At 41.5% G+C, this 18,853-nt stretch overlaps 1 protein-coding gene across 10 annotated transcripts in view; it reads left to right on the top strand.

Annotated features, from left to right (window-relative positions):
- The window catches only part of SPECC1L (sperm antigen with calponin homology and coiled-coil domains 1 like), a 143,171-nt gene that overhangs the window by 23,885 nt on the left and 100,433 nt on the right, over positions 1 to 18,853 (top strand). For 9 of the 10 annotated variants that reach the window (XR_012089524.1, XM_037994800.2, XM_037994798.2 and 6 more), the window contains one exon: positions 10,449 to 10,638. Coding sequence is in view for 7 of the 10 variants with exons in the window: in XM_037994800.2 (XP_037850728.2) it covers positions 10,486 to 10,638 (153 nt within the window). In the remaining 3 variants the exon portion in view is untranslated. Of the gene's footprint in view, positions 1 to 10,448; positions 10,639 to 16,687; positions 16,774 to 18,853 lie in introns of those variants that run through there. The other variant, XM_037994806.2, reaches the window with a different exon arrangement.

Raw genomic sequence — 18,853 nt, 5'->3', positions numbered from 1 at the left:
GGGCGCAGTGGCTCATGCCTGTAATCTTAGCACTTTGGGAGGCTGAGGCAGTCGGATTACAAGGTCAGCAGATCGAGACTATCCTGGCCAACATGGTGAAACCCCGTCTCTACTAAAAGTACAAAAATTAGTGGGGCGTGGTGGCACATGCCTGTAGTCCCAGCTACTCTGGGGGCTGAGGCAGGAGAATCCCTTGAACCTAGGAGGCGGAGGTTGCAGTGAGCCAAGATTGCACCACTGCACTCTAGCCTGGCGACAAAGTGAGATTCCATCTCAAAAAAAAAAAAAAAAAAAGGAAAAAAGAGAAAAGTAGTTTAGCAACAGTTTGTGTGGAAAAAGACTTGAAAATATTAGATAATCATGAACTTATTATGAGCCTCTGGAAGCTCCTGGAAAAGCAGATTTTTTTTTTCTTAGATTAAGGTAGAAGCAGCTCAGTGTCTAGAGCGAGGGAAATAATAGTCTTGCTGAGCCCTGTGCTTTCTAGACCAGATCTGTCTTGTGTCTGTGTCCACTTCCGAGGTGCCTGTTATACTATGAAGCCAGTGGACACAGGGTACTGAAATCTGGAGGAGTGGATGGGGAATGTGTGGTGCTGACTTGGAAGAAGGGCCAATTTAGGGAAGCACTATGGTGGTCTTCAGATACTGGGGGAGTTGTGGAGTGAGAGTGGTACTTTTATTTTGAATATAAAGCTTAGACTAAGGGAGAGCAGAGACATTACAGGGAAGGAGATGCCCATTCTGTTTTCCTCACCCCTGACCCTCCCATTCTGTACCTTCAGTACAGCAGCCCAGGTTAGCCTTTAGGAACTGCAAATTGGGTTATAGGACTGCACGGCTTTTATTTTTTTTTTTATTTTTTATTTTTTTTTTATTTTTTATTTTTTTTTTTTTTGAGACGGAGTCTCGCTCTGTCGCCCAGGCTGGAGTGCAGTGGCGCAATCTCGGCTCACTGCAAGCTCCGCCTCCCGGGTTCACGCCATTCTCCTACCTCAGCCTCCCCAGTAGCTGGGACTACAGGCGCCCGCCACTGCGCCCAGCTAATTTTTTTCTATTTTTTAGTAGAGACGGGGTTTCACCATGGTCTCGATCTCCTGACCTTGTGATCCGCCCGCCTCGGCCTCCCAAAGTGCTGGGATTACAGGCGTGAGCCACCGCGCCCGGCGCTGCACGGCTTTTATTACCGTCCGGTGTCACATGAAGTCCAGGGCTTGACTGGTCTTCTGGCCCTTGCCGACCAGTCCTCACTTTGACATTTCTGTATTCTAGCCATACTGTATTCTAGTCAAGTCCTTAGAGTTCTTCAGTTGAACCTATGTTTACTCTCACACCTTTGAGGTGTACCTCCTACTTTATTTCCCAAAGTAAGACAGAATTGGGGATCTTTCTGCTACCATTGTATCCTGTACGTATACTTGCCCTGTTTTTTGTTTTTTTAAAGTAGATTTATAAAGGATGGGGACCGGATTTGTTCATTTACATGTCCTGTTTCTTCCTCTAGACTGTGAACTCTTTGAAAGTAGGTATTTTTGTCCTAGCCTTTTTTTTTTTCTTGAGATGGAGTCTCGCTCTGTCACCGAGGCTCAAGTGCAGTGGCATGGTATCGGCTCACTGCAACCTCTGCCTCCTGGGTTCAAGCAATTCTTCTGCCTCAGCCTCCCGAGTAGCTGGGATTACAGGCATGCACCACCGCACCCAGCTAATTTTTTATATTTTTGGTAGAGAGGGGTTTCACCAAGTTGGCTAGGCTGTTCTCAAACTTCTGACCTCAAGTGATCCACCCACCTCTGCCTCCCAAAGTGCTGAGATTACAGACATGAGCCACCATGGGCAGCCTGTCCTAGTCTTTATATGCCTATATATTTGAGCCCTTCTTGACTAGGTTCCCAGAGAATTGGTGCTTCGCTTGCCTGGACACAGAATAAACGTTTATTGATAAATAAATGTTGTGCCCACAATGACTTGCCTCATAACTTTTTAGTAGTCAGGATCCTGCCATAGTAGACTCTTGTAACTACAAGAATGTTTTTTTGTTGATGGTGTTGCACGTAGAGTTTCCTATACAATGGCTTCTGAGATATTTTACATTTCTAGTAAAGAGTCTCTGAGTTGAATTTTAAATAGTATATGTCTACCTTCTGTGGAAGGTAAGAGATAGCCCTTTGTTTTCCTCAGTAGGTTTTAATTATGTGATCTCCTTGTAGAAGTAACGGAAACTCTGGAGTTTCCTGTGTGGTTGTGAATGTGTAATTAGCTTTCGGCAGGGCTCCCAGAGCTGTGAACCCTGTCCTGAGGAGCACTGGGACATTCTAGTGAGCGTTCAGGCCACCCAGATTGCAGCCTCGTGAATGAAGGGTTTATTTCTCTAATGAGAGTGGTTTGTGTCTTCACTCAAGTAATGTTTTAATATAAAATGATGACAAATATTTTAAATTTAAAAATAGGTATCTATAAATTAATATGATTTTTAAAAACAACTTCAATAAATGTTTAAAGAAGTCATTTCAATACATTTGAATAATTTAGTGTAGACTCAAGGAGTGCATGTGCAGGTTTGCTGCATGGGTATGTTGCAGGATGCTGAGGTTTGGGGTACGGATCCCATCACCCAGGTACTGAGCATAGTCTTTCAACTCAAGACCATCCATCATTCCCTCCTTCCAATTAGTACGATTATAACTTAGAATTTTACTTTTACAGCTCTAATTTAATACGTATTGATCTAGACCTGGCAGTAAACATTCTGCTCTAAGAAAGGTTTTATGTTAAATAACATGGTCGTTAGTCCCGTCAAAATGAAAAATTTTCATAAAGAATACCAGCACGGGCCCGGCGCAGTGGCTCATGCTTGTAATTCCAGCACTTTGGGAGGCCGAGGGCGGATCATCTGAGGTCAGGAGTTTGAGACCAGCCTGGCTAACACGGTGAAGCCCCGTCTCTACTAAAAATACGAAAATTAGCCAGGTGTGGTGGCAGGCCCCCTTAATCCCAGCTACTTGGGAAGCTGAGGCAGGAGAATTGCTTGAACCAGGGAGGCAGAGGCTGCAGTGAGCCAAGATCGCGCCATGACACTTCAGCCTGGGGGACAAGAGCAAGATTTCATCTCAAAAAAAAAAAAAAAGAAAAAAAAAGTATACCAGCACTGATGACAACGTTGGACAAGTAGACAAATCTAGAAGGGGCAGGTTGAGCTGTGTTGTTTTAGTGTTGTTACAGTTTGTTTATATGTTGTGAAATATTCATTGAGATCAAAATCTCGCATTCCTAACTTGTGTTATGTGTGTATTGGAGGACATATGGAGTGGCAGAAGCAAAGTGGGTTTTGGGTTCAGACTGTTGTCGCTCAAGAATGAATTGACCTGGAGAGACTTACTTACAATCTCTGATCCTTAGTTCCTTCATCTAGAGATACCCACTTAGGCTCTTGTGAGGATTTAGTGAACTGTACGAGGTACTGCACAGGACATGGTGCTTGCTGCCTGGGAGAGGCTCAGGGCTTTCAGTGCCTTTCCCTGTTATTTTGGGAGCAGTGCATCTATGTTGGTGTTTTTAAGAAACACTGTTTGACAAATACATGGGGCATACATGGACTATTGTTGTTTCAGATTATTCTTAGAACACAGAGGCAGGATCCACAATATTTTTATGAGGAGAGCTACTTTCGCTCTCCCCTCCCCCGCCCCAGACCTTGACTTTACTGGACTAGAGGTTTCAGTGATATGTGCTGATGTGATACCCTTGAGCAAAGTTGGAGAAGAGATAGTGGTAATTTCCACCACTTCCCCTTCTCCGAGACACTGGAAGTGCTGTGAACTGTGCTCCTTAGCTCCTCCACTCTGTAGTCTCTGCCTGGGGGCTCCAGAGGGGCTCTAGGAGGGAGTGTCAGCCAGTGATTCCTCCCCCTTGACCAGGTGGGGACCCAGGATCTTCTGGTGAATTCTGATTTGTTTTTTTATGAGCCTGAGGGTCGTTTTAGGAATTTGTGGAAGCATTTGTGATTGTCTCAATGGTTGATGGAAGCTATAGGCATTTAATAGGTAGAGCCTGTGGAATTCAAGGCTTAATGTGGTGACAGTTCTGTAAAGTAGAACTTTTCATGTGATCTGCACAGCTTTATCTTTTTTTTTTCTTTTTTTTTTTTTTTTGAGACCGAGTCTTACTCTGTCACCCAGGCTGGAGTGCAGTGGTGCGATTGCAGCTCACTGCAACCCGAGTTCAAGCGATTCTTCTGCCTCAGCCTGCCTAGTAGCTGGGATTAAGCCTGGGGTCAAGGGATTAGATTAATCTACACAGCCTTGCCAACATCTATTGTTTCTTGATTTTAATCATTGAAATTCTGACTAGCATGAGATGTTTTCTCATGGTGGTTTTGATTTGCATTTCTTTGATGATCAGTGATGTTGATATATAGAACAGTGGAACAGAATAGAGACCTCAGAAATAACACTACACATCAACAACCATCTGATCTTCAACAAACCTGACAAAAACAAGCAATAGGGAAAGGATCTTCTATTCATTAAATGGTACTGGGAAAACTGGCTAGCCATATGCAGAAAACTGAAACTGGACCCCTTCCTTACACCTTATAAAAAATTAACTCAAGGCCGGGCGCAGTGGCTCACGCCTGTAATCCCAGCACTTTGGGAGGCTGAGGCGGGCGGATCACAAGATCAGGAGACGAGACCATCCTGGCTAACTCGGTGAAACTTCGTCTCTACTAAAAATACAAAAAATTAGCCGGGCATGGTGGTAGGCACCTGTAGTCCCAGCTACTCGGGAGGCTGAGGCAGGAGAATGGCATGAACCTGGGAGGCGGAGCTTGCAGTGAGCTGAGATCGCACCACTGAACTCCAGCCTGGGTGACAGAGCGAGGCTCCGTCTCAAAAAAAAAAAAAAAAAATTAACTCAAGATGGATTACAGACTTAAATGTAAAACCCCAAACCATAAAAACCCTAGAAGAAAACCTAGGCAGTACCATTCAGGACATAGACATGGGCAAAGACTTCGTGATGAAAACACCAAAAGCAATTGCAACAAAAACCAAAATTGACAAATGGGATCTAATTAAACTAAAGATCTACACAGCAAAAGAAACTATCATCAGAGCAAACAGGCAACCTACAGAACGGTAGAAAATTTTTGCAATCTACCCGTCTAACAAAGGTCTAATATCCAGAACTTACAAGTAACTTAAACAGCTTTACAAGGAAAAAACAACCCCATCAAAAAGTGGGCAAAGGGTATGAACAGACACTTCTCAAAAGAAGACATTTACGTGGCCTTTTTTATTTGGTATAGATGCTCCTTTTTTTTTTTTAACATGGGATTACATCCTGTAAACCCCTCGTAAGTTGACAATGTCATAAGTTTAAAATGCACTTATCATACCTAACATACCTTAAACATGGTCAGAAGACTTACATTAGTCTACATTTAGACAGAATCATCTAATACAAAGCCTATTTTATAATAGTTTTGAATATCTTATGTAATTTATTGAATACAGTACTGACAGTGAAAAACAGAATGGTTGTATGGGTACTCTAAAGTGTGGTTTCTAAATTGCTTTCACATCATTGTAAAGTTGAAACATTGTAAAGTTTAAAAATAGTAAGTCTGGGGTCATCTTTGTATTGCTTTCAAGGTTCACCCATATTATAAGATATATCAGTATTTTGTTCCTTTTTGTGGCTGAACAGTATTCTATTGGATGAGTATAACACATTTTGTTAATTAGGTTTTGTTTCAGAGACCGATAGAGCAGCAGGAAAGTAACAGTCTATTTCATTGTCCCGTATGGTAGCCACCAACCACATGCAACTTTAAATTTAAATAAAATTTAAAATTTGGTTCTTGGTCGAGTGTGGTGGCTCACACCTGTAATCCCAGCACTTTGGGAGGCTGAGGCGGGCAGATCACCTGAGGTCAGGAGTTCGAGGCCAGCCTGGCCAATATGGTGAAACTGTCTCTACTAAAAATGCAAAATTAGTTGAGCATGGTGGTGTGCACGTGTAGTTCCAGCTACTCAGGAATCTGAGACAGGAGAATTGCTTGAACCTGGGAGGCATGGGTTGCAGTGAGCCGAGATTAAGCCACTGCATGGTGACAGAAAGAGACTCAGTCTCAAAAACAAACAAACAAAGTTCAGTTATTCAGTCACGCTAGTTACATTGTTAAGTGTTTAGTAGCCACAAGTGGCTAGAGGCTACCATTAGTATAGATAGATACATATAACATGTGTATTATTGCAGGAAGTTTTTTTTTCTTCTTTTTTTTTTTTTTTTTTTTTTTTTGAGACGGAGTCTCGCTCAGTCGCCCAGGCTGGAGTGCAATGGCGCGATCTCAGCTCACTGCAAGCTCCACCTCCCGGGTTCACGCCATTCTCCTGCCTCAGCCTCCTGAGTAGCTGGGACTACAGGTGCCCGCCGCCACGCCCGGCTAATTTTTTGCATTTTTTAGCAGAGACGGGGTTTCACCGTGTTAGCCAGGATGGTCTCGATCTCCTGACCTCGTGATCCGCCCGCCTCGGCCTCCCAAAGTGCTGGGATTACAGGCTTGAGCCACCGCGTTAGAGTCTTTCTCTTGTTGCCCAGGCTGGAGTGCAGTGGCAACATCGTAGCTCACTGTAACCTTTAACGCCTGGGGTCAAGGGATTCTCCTGCCTGGCCTCCTGAGTAGCTAGGACTACAGGTGCATGCCACTTACACCTGGCTAATTTTTTTTGTTTGTTTGATATTTTGTAAAAGGGATTTCACTATATTGCCCAGGCTGGTCTTGAACTCCTAACCCCAAGTGATCCTCCTGCTTTTGCCTCAGAAGGTGTGAGCCACTGCGCTTGTCCTCCCCTTCCCTTCCTCTTTTTCCTTTTCTTTTCTTTTTTTTTTTTTTTTTAAGATGGAGTCTCACTCTGTTGCCAGGCTGGAAGTGCAGTGGTACAATTTTGGCTCACTGCAACCTCCACCTCCCAGGTTCAAGCGATTCTCCTGCCTCAGACTCCCAAATAGCTGGGACTACAGGTGTGTGCCACCACTCCCAGCTAATTTTTGTATTTTTGATAGAGACGGGGTTTCACCGCGTTGGCCAGGATGGTCTTAATCCCTTGACCTCGTGATCCGCCCGCCTCAGCCTCCCAAAGTGCTGGGATTACAAGTGTAAGCCACTGCCCTGGCCTTTTTTTTTTTTTTTTAAGAGACAGAGTCTGTCACCCAGGCTGTAGTGCAGTGATGTGATTCTAGCTCACTGCAGCCTCGAACTTTGGGGCCCCAAGCAGTCCTTCCACCTCAGCCTGACAATTATCTGGGGCTATAGGTGTGTCCTACCATGCCTGACTAGGAAGTTCTATTAGACAGTGATGGTCTAAAAAATGTTAATGTTTTTTTCTTTTTCTTTTTTGAGACAGAGTCTCACTCTGTTGCCTGGGCTGGAGTGCAGTGGCACCATCTTCGCTCACTGCAACCTCAGCCTCCTGGGTTCAAGTGATTCTCATGCTTCAGTTACCTGAGCATCTGCAATTACTGGTGTGTGCCACCACACCCAGTTAATTTTTGTATTTTATTTTTATTTTTATTTTTTGAGACAGAGTCTTGCTCTGTCACCCAGGCTGGAGTGCAGTGGCATGATCTCGGCTCACTGCAAACTCCACCTCCCGGGTTCATACCATTCTCCTTTCTCAGCCTCCTGAGTAGCTGAGACTACAGGCGCCCCCCACCACGCCTGGCTAATTTTTTGTATTTTTAGTAAAGACGGGGTTTCATCATGTTAGCCAGGCTGGTCTCCTGACTTAAAGTGATCCATCCGCCTTGGCCTCCCAAAGTGCTGGGATTGTAGGTGTGAGCTACCACGCATGCCTGGTCGAAAATGTTAATTTGACAGAGGCTGGAAGGGTAGGCTGAGAATGGTTGAGCATCTGAGTGGTACAGTAGAAAGGAGTGCAGGCACGGAAGGTGGTAGAAAGGTGAGAAGAAAAAAGTTTGGGGAGCCATTTACACGACATAAGACTTACAGAAGAGAAGCTAAAAAGTGAGAAGTTGTCTAGGTGCAGTGGCTCACACCTGTAATCCCAGCATTTTGGGAGGCTGAGTGGGGCAAATCACCTGAACCCAGGAGTTCAAAACCAACCTGGGCAACCTGGTAAAACCCTGTCTTTACTAAAAATACAGAAACGTAGCCAGGTGTGGTAGCGCATGCCTGTAGTCCCAGCTAGCTTGGGAGGCTGAGGTGGGAGGATCAGCCTAGGAGGCAAAGGCTGCACTGAGCTGAGATCGCACCCCGGCACACCACCCTGGGTGACAGCGGAACTATGTCTAAAATAAATAAATAAATAAATAAATAGTGAGAAGTTGAGTAAATAGTGAGAGGTTGAAGGAAAGGTTCTTAATAATTTGATTTGGTTTTTCTACAGTACCTTGAGTTAAGTGAATGCATCCAATCTAATTCTTTCATTTTAGTAGGTGAGAAAAGCATATGTTACTGGTTAGCAGGGATCAGTATAACTGTATGTTATACCTGTCAACGGATGCTGCTTGAATCTCTCTTGGTCATTTTCAGTATTCCCTGGAATGGGGTAGGAAATAGATGAGAGAGCTGAACTAGAGGGACCCTGGGCAGATTACTCAACTGGATTAGGAAAGTAGAAAGCAAAAGGGTTAAGAGTAGATAGATAATTTGATCATTACCATATGCATCATTTTCTGTAAGGGATAACTAAGAAGTTGGGGAAAAGCTACAGGAGCATCTCTGAGGGTTTGTTGTATTTTGATTGAGGTTAGTGGCAGCATTCTTCTTCTCCAAGGCCTTACCGTGTTGAGGGTAGAGCACAGCCCCCTTCACGCTGTCTCACTATCCTCCCACCAAACCAGTTGATACAGATTGTTTTATGTAAAGGCAAAATAAATCTAGAGTGCTCAAGCACAGTCTAGGTAGAACATTCAGTAAAGTCATTGGAATGAGCCTTTGCCAAAAGGTTATTTCCTTTTTATTAGTGTATAGAAATCCTCATAAAATAGACCAGCTTCTTTTTATGCTCAATATGGTTTATCAGAGTCATCATACATAAACCTTACATTCAGAATAGGCTCTCATTTTTTATAATTTTATTACTCACCCAAAATGATCCAAGATGTCTTTCTAAACATTATCACAGAGACTGCTTTTTCTAGTTCAGTTAACAAATGCGTATTTAAGAGCTTATCTGGCTTCAGCTTTGTGTGTTGTCAGTGTTATTTCAAGTCCTCTTAGCTGTGAAATTAAGTATGTACCACTTAGGTGGAGGAAAACTGTTGCCATATTGCTTCCAGGTATATAGAATGGTTTTGTTTTCTGAACCAATATTGGGGCTGATGTTTTGAGAAAGAATTTCTGGCTGGGCACACTGCCTCATGCCTGTAATCCCAACACTTTGGGAGGCCGAGGCAGGAGGATCGCTTGAGCCCAGGACTTCGAGACCAGCCTGTGTAACATGGCAAAACCCCATCTCTACAAAAAATTAGCTAGGCTTGGTGGTGCATGCCTGTAATCCCAGCTACTTGAGAGGCTGAGGTGGGAGAAGCACCTGAGTCCAGCAAGTCGAGGCTGCAGTGACCTGTGATTGCACCACCTGCACTCCAGCCTGAAGTAAGGCTGTCTCAAAAAAAAGAATTTCCCTGCTGCCTCTTGATGAGAGAGGTATACTTGGAAGTAGGTTTAGATCCTGAATTTTGGGATTTCTGAGATATTCTGCTGACTTATATGGGATATTACAGCAAATATTTGAAATTAGGACTTTGCTGGATAATTTGGAAAGTATGATCACTTTTAGATACCTGCAAATGGCTAATTCTGAAATGCCAGGATGATTATTGCTTTATTAAATGCTGAAGATAATCTACACTGTGTTATATTTAGTCATTTCTGTTAGAGATCTTCTAGGACATTCTTTTTACTAAATGAGCTAGAATGTACAAAATAACTTCAAAATAGTAATATTCAAGGATAAAACCTTAAATAAGGTGTGTTCTGATTTGTATATCTAAGAATTTTTCAGCTGGGCATGGTGGCTCACACCTATAATCCCAGCACTTTGGGAGGCCAAGGCGGGCGGATCACAAGGTCAGGAGAACGAGACCATCCTGGCTAACATGGTGAAACCCCGTCTCTACTAAATATACAAAAAATTAGCCAGATGAGGTGGTGGGCACCTGTAGTCCCTACTGGGGAGGCTGAGACAGGAGAATGGCATGAAACTGGGAGGCGGAGATTGCAGTGAGCCGAGATTGCGCCACTGCACTCCAGCCTGGGTGACAGAGCGAGACTCCGTCTCAAAAAAAAAAAAAAGTTTTTCAACTTTTCTGTAGTGACATCTAGCCTTCAAACAGTTTTATCATATGGTAAAATTCTTTGAAAACAAATTTCTAAAGAGCTTTCTTCCAGTTACGTTCTCAGTGTAATGCCATTTTTTCCCACAGATTTGCTTGTAAATGCATCACGAAGAGGCAGCCCAGAATGAAGAAAGCAAGCAGGAGTGTTGGCTCAGTGCCTAAAGTGTCTGGAATAAGTAAAACGCAAACAGCAGAAAAAGTTAAACCTGAAAACAGCTCTTCAGCTTCTACGGGAGGCAAACTTGTAAAACCTGGAACAGCAGCATCATTGTCAAAGGTATTCATGTGGTGATGTTTGAATACATGATGGGTTTTTGGAGGACTGAATTTAAATATGACGTTTAATATATTAAATGAGCATTCTTATGGGTGTGCCCTCTTCTGGTGCTGGGAACACTTGGCCTTTGAAGAGAGCTTACAGTGGGGTAGACGTAATTGGTGTTTTTGGTCTGTCTTTTTGAATGAAACCAGACAATAGGCTTGTTCATGAAACAATAATTAAGCACCTGCCTTGTGCAGGATGCTGTAATTGTGTGAGCTGGAGGTACACTCTGCCCTCAGGGAGCTTGTGGAGAAAAGGATGGAGGCAAGGCACAAACATGACTAATGAAAATACCCAGGGAGAATGTCAGATACCCTGGAAGAGCAGTAAAGCATTGTGAACAGTTTCAGGTAGATAAATAATTGTTTCAAGCCTGGGAAGGTTTTATGAAAAGGGCATGTGAGCCAAGTCTGACAGTCCTGTGACCCCTAGACAGGTGTTTTTATCTGCCTGTCTCTCTCACCTTCACTGCCACAAATTGCTGTTTTTCTTCTGGCAGCTGGTCCATGATGATGATGATATTATTATTATTACCATTTTTTTAAAAGAGATGAGATATTAGTATTACCATTTTTTTAAAAAAGGGATGAGATATGTGCTGCCCAGCCTGGTCTCCTGGTTTCAGTGGATCCTCCTGCGTCAGCCTCTCTAGTAGCTGGACTAGGGGTGTGCGTACGCAAACACAACTGGAAACATGATCTGTTCAAAATCCTTTTTTCCAGGCAGGGCCCTGATAGATCATGGCTTAATTATTTTAAGAAGGAACCCTGGAACAGGTGATGAGGAACTTCCTTATATGCGTTGAAAGATCTAACAGGAAATGCTGGTTTTTCTATTCTAAGGTTGTTGGAACTGAACCCAGGCTTATTCCTTTGGCTTGGAGATGCACACAGATTTTCTCCTTGCTATGGCCCTGATGAATTGTTGGGTATCATTCTGTGACCTGGAGGATGGTACCAGGAATAGACCCTTGCCCAGCTTCCATTGTCTCAGTGACCACACTGAATCATTTTGTTGGTGGCAATGCTGCTGCTCTTTGATGTAAGACAGGTGACATTTTCTGACCTAACTGGTTATTCAGTTGCTGGGGCTCTCTGACGTGGAGTGCCTGTGTGACTAGGTGACCTGTTATTTACGTGACTGGAAGAACAGGTTGAAATGTTGGCATTGGATGTGCACTGCTGCCTTCCTTCTGTGGCCTCTTCGCCAGTGGCCGGCAGTGTTTTTGGAGGTTTACTATGGAATGTGCACTGAGCAGGCATGTTACATCTTCTGAGTCTTGGATCTGGAGTTGCTGGGAGTTAGGTCTTGAGCAGTGAGTACTTTTCCACTGTAAAGCAAAACTGTACACTTACTCTTGCCAGCACATGCCAGCTGTCCATAGCTTTGGCTCTGCTGCGTTGACAAGTTTGTTTAAGTGGGATGTGTGAGTGTGTGTGTGTGTGTGTGTGTGTGTGTAGCAGGAAGGTCAGGGCAGAGGTAAAGCTATTTGGCAACACTTTTCCTGGAGTGGAGCAATTGCCTTCACTTAAGAGAGGGGAAGGAAAAAGTCCTTAAATGGAGATTAAAGTAAAAACAGAAGGAAAAGGAAAATCGTGAAAAGAAACAATAGAAAACATTGAAGGGCTTTGAGACCCCACAGACTAAAAGTGTTATTTTATTTTTCTAACTTTTTAAATTTTACTATGCTTCTCTGGCACCTAGATACTTCCTACAATTTGGATTCCTTTAACTGTCATGGAGCATTGATGATTAACTAGATGAATGAAGTGTTTGGCTTAATTATTGAGACAGCATGTGCACACACCCATTCATTTATGGACACCCACACCTGTGTGTCTGTCACAGCATGATATTCTCCTGACTCTCTTCTTGTAGTGACAGGATATGCATTTCTTCACCTCTCTCATTTCAAGTATTGTTTGAGGCTAGATGTAGTTGAGGGTTAAGGGGAAGGATCCTTTTGATCCAGAACACTTCACTGCTGGTTGGAGCTTTTGTAAGTACTAAACACTACTGCTGCTCACAGTGAGTTTTGGGGACATTATTCCCACTTTTGTCAGGAGCTGTGTCATTGGGCTTGCAGCCTTTGTATGCTTAATTCTTCTTTGTCACAGTCAGTGGAGAGGATTATTTTCCATGTAGAGAGGGTTTCCTGCATGCCTGCACTTTGCAGGGTTCACTTACTATTCAGGTGTTCATGATTAGTTCTTTTGGAGTAATATACTTTTCCATTATACTGATGATAATTTTTTCTAAAAATTACAGATATGAATTAATAAGCTTCAATTAGAATCTATAATTGATAACTCTCCATGATTATTTGTGGTCATACAGTGTAGACGTTTAACAGTATGAACAATCCACCTCTGAAACTTGAAAGGTAAAATTTGATAACAAATCTTCAAATTTGAGAGAAAGATGCAGACTGTGAAACTCCGGCTTGACCTTGAGAAGTATATGTACCTGGTTGTAGTATTTCAGTATTTGTGTCTGGAATGTTTGTACTAAATTATTTGCATTTTGCATCAGTTATAGAGTAGACTGAACATTTATTCCTCCATCAATTTCATGTTTTTAGACTTGCCGATGGGGGATGTTTATGTGTGGGAATGCACATGCCTTTACAGAATTTTGTAGCAGAAATTGAAATAGGGAAAAATAGCAGAGAGCCTGCTAGTAGCTTAGGGTAAAAGGTAAGTTGGAAAATGCAGAGTTGCATTTTGTTTTATTGTTACTTTTTTTGTTGATGTAAAGCATACATAGAGCAAAGTCCACAAAGCATAGGTGTTGAGGTTAGTGAATCATCATAAAATGAAACATAACCTGCAGTCACCACCTAGTTCAAGAAACAAAACATACGTGCCCCTCAGAAACTTCCACCATGCCTCTGCTTAATCATTGCCCTTCCTGTCCCCCCGCAAGGTAACTACCATTCTAACTTTTAGCACCAGAGATGAATTTTGCCAGTTTTTGGTCTTTACAGGAATGTAGTCATACACTATGTTCTTGGTGTGTCTGGTTTCTTGTCTGTCCTGTTGTATCTAGCAGCGGTCGCTTCCTTTTCATTGCTGGATAGTAATCCATGGGATGAATATACCACAGTTTGTTCATCTCTTCTACTATTGACAGACTTTTACTACTATTGGCAGACTTTTGGAGTTTCTTCTTTGTGGATATGAGTATAATTGTTATGAACATTTTTATATGTTTGTATTAATACACATGTGCACCCATTCGTGTTGGTTCTAGAACGAGGAGTGAAATTACTGGACCATAGGGTATATCTATGTTCAGCTTTAATATTATAGATAGAAGAAAATCACTTTTCACCCTGGTTTTAGCATTTTTTTTGGATAGTCCTTTCCCAAATCAGTTAGTACTGAGATTTTTGCCACATGGTACGTTTTCTAATTCTGTCATTCCTTCTACATGTATTAGTTGGCATTCTGCTACAAGGAAGAATTTTTACTTTCCCTTGTTTTATATATTCATTTATTTTATTGTGAATTCATAGATTCTTACTCAGTGGGGTATAAATTATTAGGATCATTTAGTTTTATGCCTAGATTATCCCTGATTTGTCCACTGGGAGCCCCGTCAGGCTGGTTCCTGTGTCCTTTTGACGTGTGCCTGTTACTCTTTGAGCACTTCCTTCATTTCTGGCACAATAACTTTTGTACCTTTTTAGTCCCAACCCTAGAATCAGCCATTTCTTCAAGGAGGCCTTGTTCCTTTTAGCGGAGGATAGTACTTACAAACCAAGACCTGGAGGTTAGATGTGTTAATTGCTTTTGGGACACACACACACAAACACACACACACACACACCCCTATGTCAATTTCCATATCTGTATCTATTGAAATGTGTGAATTCACCCTGATATTTCCAATTCCATCGACTTAAAGGGTTTATAACAGCCTTTCCACATCCTATAATTGTAATCCATTTATCCAACACTGAAACACCGGGCTTTTACAACCTATATTTACTTGTTTTCTCCACCCTAGAATGTACAGAAAATAGGTTTAGAATTATCTGTACAACTGTGAAAAACAAATTTATCAACTGAAGTTCATTTTTTTTTTTTTTTTTTTTTTTTTGAGACGGAGTCTAGCTCTGTCGCCAGACTGGAATGCAGTGGTGAGATCTTAGCTCACTGCAACCTCTGCCTCCCGGGTTCAAGCGAGTCTCCTGCCTCACCTGAGTAACTGGGATTACAGGCACGTGTTGCCATGCCCAGCTAATTTTTGTATTTTTAGTAGAGACGGGGGATTCACCATGTTGGCCAGGCCGGTCTTGAACTCCTGACCTCATGATCCGCCCACCTCAGCCTCCCAGAGTGCTGGGATTACAGGTGTGAGCTACTGCAACTGGCCTGAAGTTCAATATTTGCATACTTTTGTCTTTGGCTTGAGAGTTTGAGGATTTATGGTGAAAATACTACTGTGTTGAAAAAATACTTGGGTTATGTTGTTCATTTGAAATATTTAATCTGTTTGTTCCTATCCTATTCCATTTTAGGCTTTTCCTATCTTTGTTTAAATTTTATTTATTTGTTTATTTTAAGCATATGAAACACTAACATGGCTCCATGAGTTAGAACTATATGAGAAGATATATTCAGAAAAGTGTCCCTCCCCTTACCCATTCCCTCTTATGTGGTTCCCACCCACCCCAGATGTTAACAGGCAATTTAGTTTTTGTTTATTCTTCTCATGTTTCTTTTTGCATAAATGAGCAAATACACATTTTTTACTTCCTTTTTTACACAAAAGGTGGCAAAATATATTCTTTTGAACTCTGTTAATCTTTTCAGTTAGTGTACTCTAGAAATTTCTCTCCATACCAATTTGTAGCAGTCTTTCTTTTTATTGCTGTTTAATACCTCATTGCATTCACTGAAGTGTACTGCGTATGCTTTCCTGTGTATACTTTAAGGTGTACCAGTATTTTGCAATAAAAAACAATGCTGCAGTGAATAATTAGCCATGTGCATATGTATTTTTGTATTATTGGAGGTGTATCTTCAGGTTAAATTCTTAGAAGTGAAGTTGCTAGGCAGAAGGTAAATACATGTGTAGCTTTGTTAGATATTGCATGATTCCTTTCATAAGACTGTCAAGGTGCATCCCCTCAGCTACTAAGGAGAGTGCCTGTTTCTCCATATTCTTCCCAAAAGAGCGTGTTTACCAATCTGTTAAGTGACAAGTGCTGCTTATTTTGCATTTCTCTCATTATGAGTTAGGTTGATCATCATTTTCTCTCTCTCTCTCTCTGTGTGTAAATTGATTGTGTGATTCATTCATTTTTCTCATTTTTCTGTCTTTTTTTGGTCTTTTTCCCCTCAATTTTAAAGCATTCTGTATGTATTAGGGACCTTAACCATTTATTTGTGAGATATTGCAAATATACTTTCCCATTTTTTTATGTTTTAAAATTATATTTATGATTTTTTTGGTTGTACAAAACATTTTAGCGTTTTTTAATTAAGAGGGTTTTTTATTTTTAAGATTTTAATTTGTATGTAGTCATGATCAAGTCTTTGTTTTACAATTTTAGATTTAAAATCATAGAAAACCTTGGACTTTATGTTTGATATGGTGTGAAGTAGGTCTCAGCATTTATTTTTGCCCCCATTGTGTATACACTTGACCTAGCACCATTTTCTGGAAAATTCTTGTTTTCTGCACTGCTGCTTTGCTTATAAATCAAGTGTGTATAAATATGCAGTTTCTTTATGGACTCTGTTTCACTAGTTTATTCTTGTTCCAGTGCTGTACTGTCTTAATTATTACAAGTGCAAAGTTTGTGATTTGGTGCCCTTATGTATATTTAACTTTGTCATTACCCAAAGGCAAATTGTAACCAGAGAAGTGTGATGAGTCATCCATTTAGACATGACAATGTGGGGTGGTTTTCAATGTAATTATTATCAAATGGAAGAATATTTAATTTATGGAGGAAGAAAAATTAGTTCAAAGATAATTTTACTTTTATTAGCAGGATATAGAAGAAGATTGAAAATACAAGAATGTGTCAAGTTTATTTACTGGCTAACAGAGGAGGGACAAATTGGCCGGAAAGTGGTATGACTTTCATTGTGTGACTTTTCGGCATCATAGTTGATGGCCAGTTTTTGTGAACAGAAACAAGTCTTAAAGAATATGAATAGGCTAGGCGTGGTAGCTCACACTTGTAATCCCAGCAGTTTGGGAGGCCAAGGTGGGTGGATCACTTGAGGCCAGGAGTTTGAGACCAGCCTGGCCAACGTGGCAATATCCCATCTCTACTAAGGATACAAAAATTAGCTGGGCATGGTGGTGCATGCCTGTAGTCCTAGCTACTCAGGAGGCTGAGGTGGGAGAATTGCTTGTACCCGGGAGGTGGAGATTGCAGTGAGCCGAGATCGTGCCAGTGCACTCCAGCCTCGGTGACAGAGTGAGACTTTGTCTCAGAAAAAAAAAAAGAAAAAGAATATGAACAGTCCTTGAAATTAATGCATTGTCTCCTCTCTTTTTATATATTCTAGATTTCATAATGTAACAGCCCTAAACTACCAGAGTTGAATTCTGTTTAATTCATTGAAAATATTTATCCCTTTTTCTGTCTCTTTTTTGGGGGGTTGGTGGGGAAAGGATCTCACTCTGTTGCCTAGGCTGGAGTACAGTGGTGTGATCACAGCTCAGTGCAGCTTTGACCTCCTGGGCTCAAGCGATCCTCTCACTTCAACATTCCCAGTAGCTGGGACTACAGGCATGTGCCACTTTGCCCAGGTAATTAGTTTTTAAATTTTTTTGTAGAGACGGAGTCTCCCTATGTTGCCCAGGCTGGTGTTGAACTCCTGGGCTCAAGTGATTCACCTCAGCCTCCCAAAATGCTAAGATTACAGGCATGAGCCACTGTGCCCCGCCTTTTCTGCCTCTTTTTAACCTAATGGTACTGTATTAGAACTTTCATAATTGAATAGCAGAAATATGCTCCATATGGATTCACTGACATTTAGAACTGGAAGAGACTTTAGAGATTAGTTACTTAAGAACTATCTTAACTTGTAGAAATGAATTCAGCTTGATTATCTGAGAGAGAGCACGGTTCCAGATTGAAGATAGTGTAAGTCAGTTGGCTAACTCATGCCAAAGAGAGAAAACTTTTGGGTTCTTTTTTTTTGAGACAGAGTCTCTCTCTGTCGCCCAGGCTGGAGTGCAGTGGCGCAATCTCCACTGACTGCAAGCTCTGCCTCACGGGTTCACACCATTCTCCTGCCTCAGCCTCCCGAGTAGCTGGGACTACAGGCACCCGCCACCTCGCCTGGCTAGTTTTTTTGTATTTTTTAGTAGAAACGGGGTTTCACCGGGTTAGCCAGGATAGTCTCGATCTCCTGACCTCGTGATCCACCCGCCTGGGCCTCCCAAAGTGCTGGGATTACAGGCTTGAGCCACCGCACCCGGCCAAGGGTTCTTTTGTTAAAAAGTAGTTTTTCTCTTTTTTTCCCCCACATATCTTTAACTCCTCTGTGTTCCCTCCATTTCTAGGAGAAGTAAAAATGTTTCTTCACTACGTTTTAGAATAATAAATTTATAGCCAATTTATTATCTATAGTATTTTTTTTAAGGCTCATATTTTTAAAATTGCCTTTATAAAATATAAATATTGCAAATGGTCTTTCTCAAGTAATAATGATCGTTTAGACAACAGAACCCTTGCTCAAGCTGTAAAGTCTCTAGTTTTTAAATTAATATTTTATGCATGTTTTAGAAAATACTTCCTTTCAATTGTGACTAAAATTTGAGTACTACAGAATTACAAAGTAAAAAAGTAAATTTCAGAATAAATTCTTTTAGATACTGGTCTCATCATGGAATCACCTTAGAACAATGAAGATTATTTGACTCTCAATGATACTTCTTTCTAGAAATTGCAAGATGACACTTCCTGTGGCATTACAGGACTTCCCCAAGATATCATGTGCTATCCCCCATCATCTGAATCTGGCATGTGTGGACACATAGCAGGCTTCCATAAAGTCTTTGATTACATGTATGATTTTATTATTTTAAAAAGAAGCACATGATTGTTTATAAACCTCTAAAGAAGTTCTGTTTCTGTAACACAGTATGGTGTGCTGCTTATTACCTGTTAGAAAGTTTTGGTAATAGGGCTCTTGAA

This window comes from Chlorocebus sabaeus, chromosome 19 (assembly GCF_047675955.1).
Source record: "Chlorocebus sabaeus isolate Y175 chromosome 19, mChlSab1.0.hap1, whole genome shotgun sequence".
NCBI lineage: Eukaryota > Metazoa > Chordata > Mammalia > Primates > Cercopithecidae > Chlorocebus > Chlorocebus sabaeus.
Note: the sequence above shows the minus strand (reverse complement) of the source record. Positions and strands in the feature narration are given on the sequence as shown.